The 3,738-nt window shown below is 43.4% G+C and overlaps 1 protein-coding gene across 1 annotated transcript; it reads right to left on the reverse strand.

Annotated features, from left to right (window-relative positions):
- Positions 1,994 to 3,343, reverse strand: LOC107610689. Its single transcript, XM_016312700.1, has 2 exons — positions 2,886 to 3,343; positions 1,994 to 2,693 (listed from the first exon to the last, which is right to left on the reverse strand). The coding sequence occupies exons 1-2, from the start codon at positions 3,341 to 3,343 to the stop codon at positions 1,994 to 1,996; spliced, it is 1,158 nt and encodes a 385-aa protein (XP_016168186.1).

Raw genomic sequence — 3,738 nt, forward strand, 5'->3', positions numbered from 1 at the left:
ATAAAAATTTGATAATATGTCATGAAATTACATATCTAAAAAATTTAAGCTAATAAAAAAAACTCATGAATAATTATATTTTTAACACTATTAAAAAAATCATATTATTTGATTATTTCTACAATAACTTGAATTACACCAATTTTTAATTCCATTATAAAATGAAAAATTGTTTTGAATGATTAGGATATAGTTTTAGTTATACATATAATATGACATGCCCAAACCAAAGGGGGACAAGTCCTGATAAGAAGTCTAGTACATATAGAAATCAAAGTAGTATCTAGGGGTGTTCATGGGTCGGGTGAAATCGGGTTTGATGTGACTCATATCCGATCCAAAATATATATCGGGCTTATTTGTTAGACTCAAACCCAATCCTAGATCCAATGAAATCTATACACTTTCGGGCCACGATTATAACGGATAAAAACTGGGTAAAAATCGGGCCGTTAACATTACATTATCTTGATACCTTCTTGTAAGCTAGCATGTGAAAATATCCAAATTTTCAAGACTCCAACCATTATTTGACATGGTAAAATCCACTTAGAAAAATATAACAAGAACCAACCCTTCTCTTAAATTAAAGCATAACCATAATCAATACTAAGGGCAATTTACTGAATTAAATAAAATGGCCTTCAAATTTATCAGAATACACATTTTGCAAAATGGATACTGAAATACATTTTTTCTATAAACTATGTGGCGACAGGGGTTCCGCGGTTTACGAATGCACGTAATCTGCTACAGATGTGTTGCGGATTACGTTCGAAGCAAATCATCATATAATCCGCGGTAGGGGTGTCGCGGTTTATGTGTGATTTGCAAACGTGCATAAACCGCTACAGGGGTCTAGCGGTTTATGCTTTAGTGTGGACTTAGTTTATTTTTCATGGAGGATGAGTTTTTGGATGAAACTTTGGTTTGCATTTTTTATGTATGGCGCAACATAGGTTGGTGCTTTGATTTAATTGAAATTAGTCTCTTGAACTTATAGAATTACCAACAAAATTAGAACACCTTTACTCAAGAGAATCACAACTACATAGAGAATCGCTAACAATAACCACGTCACCGTAAAACAAACAGTAAGTACAACTTTACTTAACAGTAAGTACAACTAAAACAGGACATGAACACAAATAAGAAAAGAAAAATGAAAGCTAATCATGACGACCTAATGACACCTATGCCTCGACACTGGGGGCGGATCCTCATTGAGGGCAAGTCCTGCAAGTGTGTCCTGTCTGTCTGCATAGCCCACATCGCTTCGGCTGACTAGTATCGGCCTCATCCATGGTGTTACGGATTCTTGTTGACCTTGGTCACCCTTCTTTGGCACGTCTCATGTTAGGATCAGGAATGATAGTAGAACCGGTGTACGGTGGCCACAGACCCTCTGGAATAGGGGGCAAAAATCCCATTCGGTAAACACTGAACACCTTACTGATGGTATAAACTTCATGGACGTACGTAGCCCAGTCTAACTGGGACTGAGCACAACATGCAATCGCATGGCAGCACGAGTAATGGAGAGCTTGAAAGTACCCACAGTCACAAGTGCGATCTCTGAGGGAAACCCGATACGTCCCAAGGGCGAAAAGTTACCGGTAGGAGTCGTCTCAGCCACGGTATACTCAGGCTTATGTCTGTCAAATAGAGTAACCATGAAGCACCTCAAATCTTTCAAGTTGCGCTTTATCGCCTTGACCAGTGCCTAGCAAAACCGTTGGCCTGATCCTAACTGCGCCTCTGCTGTCTACCCTCGGATAACAAAAAGCTCTGCTAACCTCCCATATGTGGATTTCACAAGTGCAGTAACCGGTAGATTCTGTGTCCCTTTCAATACAGAGTTAACACACTCGGATATGTTCGTCGTCATATGGCCGAATCGTCTGCCTCCATCCTCGTGTTGGGTCCACTTATCGTACTCCAGTCGGTTGGCCCAATCACACATGGCCAGATTCTTAGTCCTAATAATATCAAATCAGTAGTCAAACTCGGCCTCAGTCTTGGCATACGCCGCATTTGCGAGCATCTGCCTTGCATCTTGACCCTTGAAACTGAGAGCAAAATTAGCTGCAACGTGTCGAATGCAATACGCTCGGTATGCATGAGGCGGTTGCCAACCACTATCTGGTGCCTCCAGTGCAGCCTTAGTGTCATTGTGTCTGTTAGAGATCACCAAAATCCCTTCTTGTGGGGTCACATGTTGACGCAAGTGGGATAAGATAAAAGCCCACGACTCACCATTCTCCCCCTCAACAAGTGCAAATGCAACTGGCAATATATTCGAGTTTCTGTCTTGCGCAATAGCCAGAAGCAAAGTCCCGCCATACTTCCCATATAGATGCGTACCGTCAATGCTGATTAGTGGCTTGCAATATTTAAAAGCCTTAACGCATGGAGGGGATGTCCAGAAAAGTCGCTGAAAGTACTCTGTAGACTCATCAACCCGATCACCTACACGCACTAGAGATGTCTTCAACAAAGCTACGGTTCCATCCATCGTTGCTTGCATCCCAAGGATCCACTGGGGCAACTTCGCATACGACTCTTCCCAATCACCGTAAATCTGTGCGACTGCCTTCTGCTTTGCCTTCCACACCTTCCTATAACTAGGCCTGAATCCGTAGGTTGACTTAGTAGCTTCTTGCAACACCTTTATCGTAACCGCTGTATCCACCCTAACCAACGGATAGATCCTCGCACAAATTACGTGGTAATCGAGCTGTCGGTGGTCGCTTGAAATCGAAGTGGCCAAGCAAGTGTGGGCTCTGTTGTACCTTCTAACCTCCTAGTTACCCTTGCGGTGCCAAAGTGCCACGCGAATCATCCACGTGCAGCCGTTTCCAAACTCCCTGGATCTCCCAACATACTTCAGATGATCTGATTCCATAACCCGATTCTGAACTCCACGACGAATGCTATAATCCTTAACACTCATCACAGCTTCCTCCTTAGTCTGGAAAGATTGCCCAATCTGAAATTCCTCAGAAGTATTGTCCTCGTGTAATCCTTGGCCTCCGAAGGTGTGTGCCTCATCCGGTTGTTGACTCACTGCTTCCAGGTTCAATATCGAGAAATGCGGTGGTTGTTGGTGGGACCCAGAACTGGATGGCCCCTGAGGTGCAGGTGGAGCCACTGGAGTCTCCTCCTCACTATCCCCCGATATGTGATCAGACTCATCGTCCGAATCATCTTTCCGCATCGCGTCCTCAACGTGATCTGGCTCACCACCACCAACAAGACCAGTAATCAAACCAGGTGACCTAGTTGCCGGTGCTAGAACAAGTGAAGGTGTAGCTAAGAGACAACCAGGTGCAACGACAGGCATCGAAGTAGAAGCACCCCCACCATCGTCGACTGAGGATTTGGCGCTGAAGCCCCGAAACTGTCGACACGGTCTTCCAACTTGGTAAACAACTCGTGTATTCTCACCTCCGGAAAATTTTACCGACAATGAAACAAGACCTCCATGTCTTCATTCGACCTTATCACAAATATTTCATACTAGACACCACTTGACACAACCGCCATCTGAATATTGTAGAACACCTTCTTCACCAACTTGGCACCACACAACCCCGCCTTCTGCAATATATTCCTCTTCAGATCCGACAAAGTATCAGTCGAACGGATAAAAACGCTCAACGGTTCTTTATCAGTGAACTTAATACCATGCCTATTACTTTTTTTATTTTACCAAAGTAGTGGACTAGAACCAACAAG

This window comes from Arachis ipaensis, chromosome B08 (assembly GCF_000816755.2).
Source record: "Arachis ipaensis cultivar K30076 chromosome B08, Araip1.1, whole genome shotgun sequence".
NCBI lineage: Eukaryota > Viridiplantae > Streptophyta > Magnoliopsida > Fabales > Fabaceae > Arachis > Arachis ipaensis.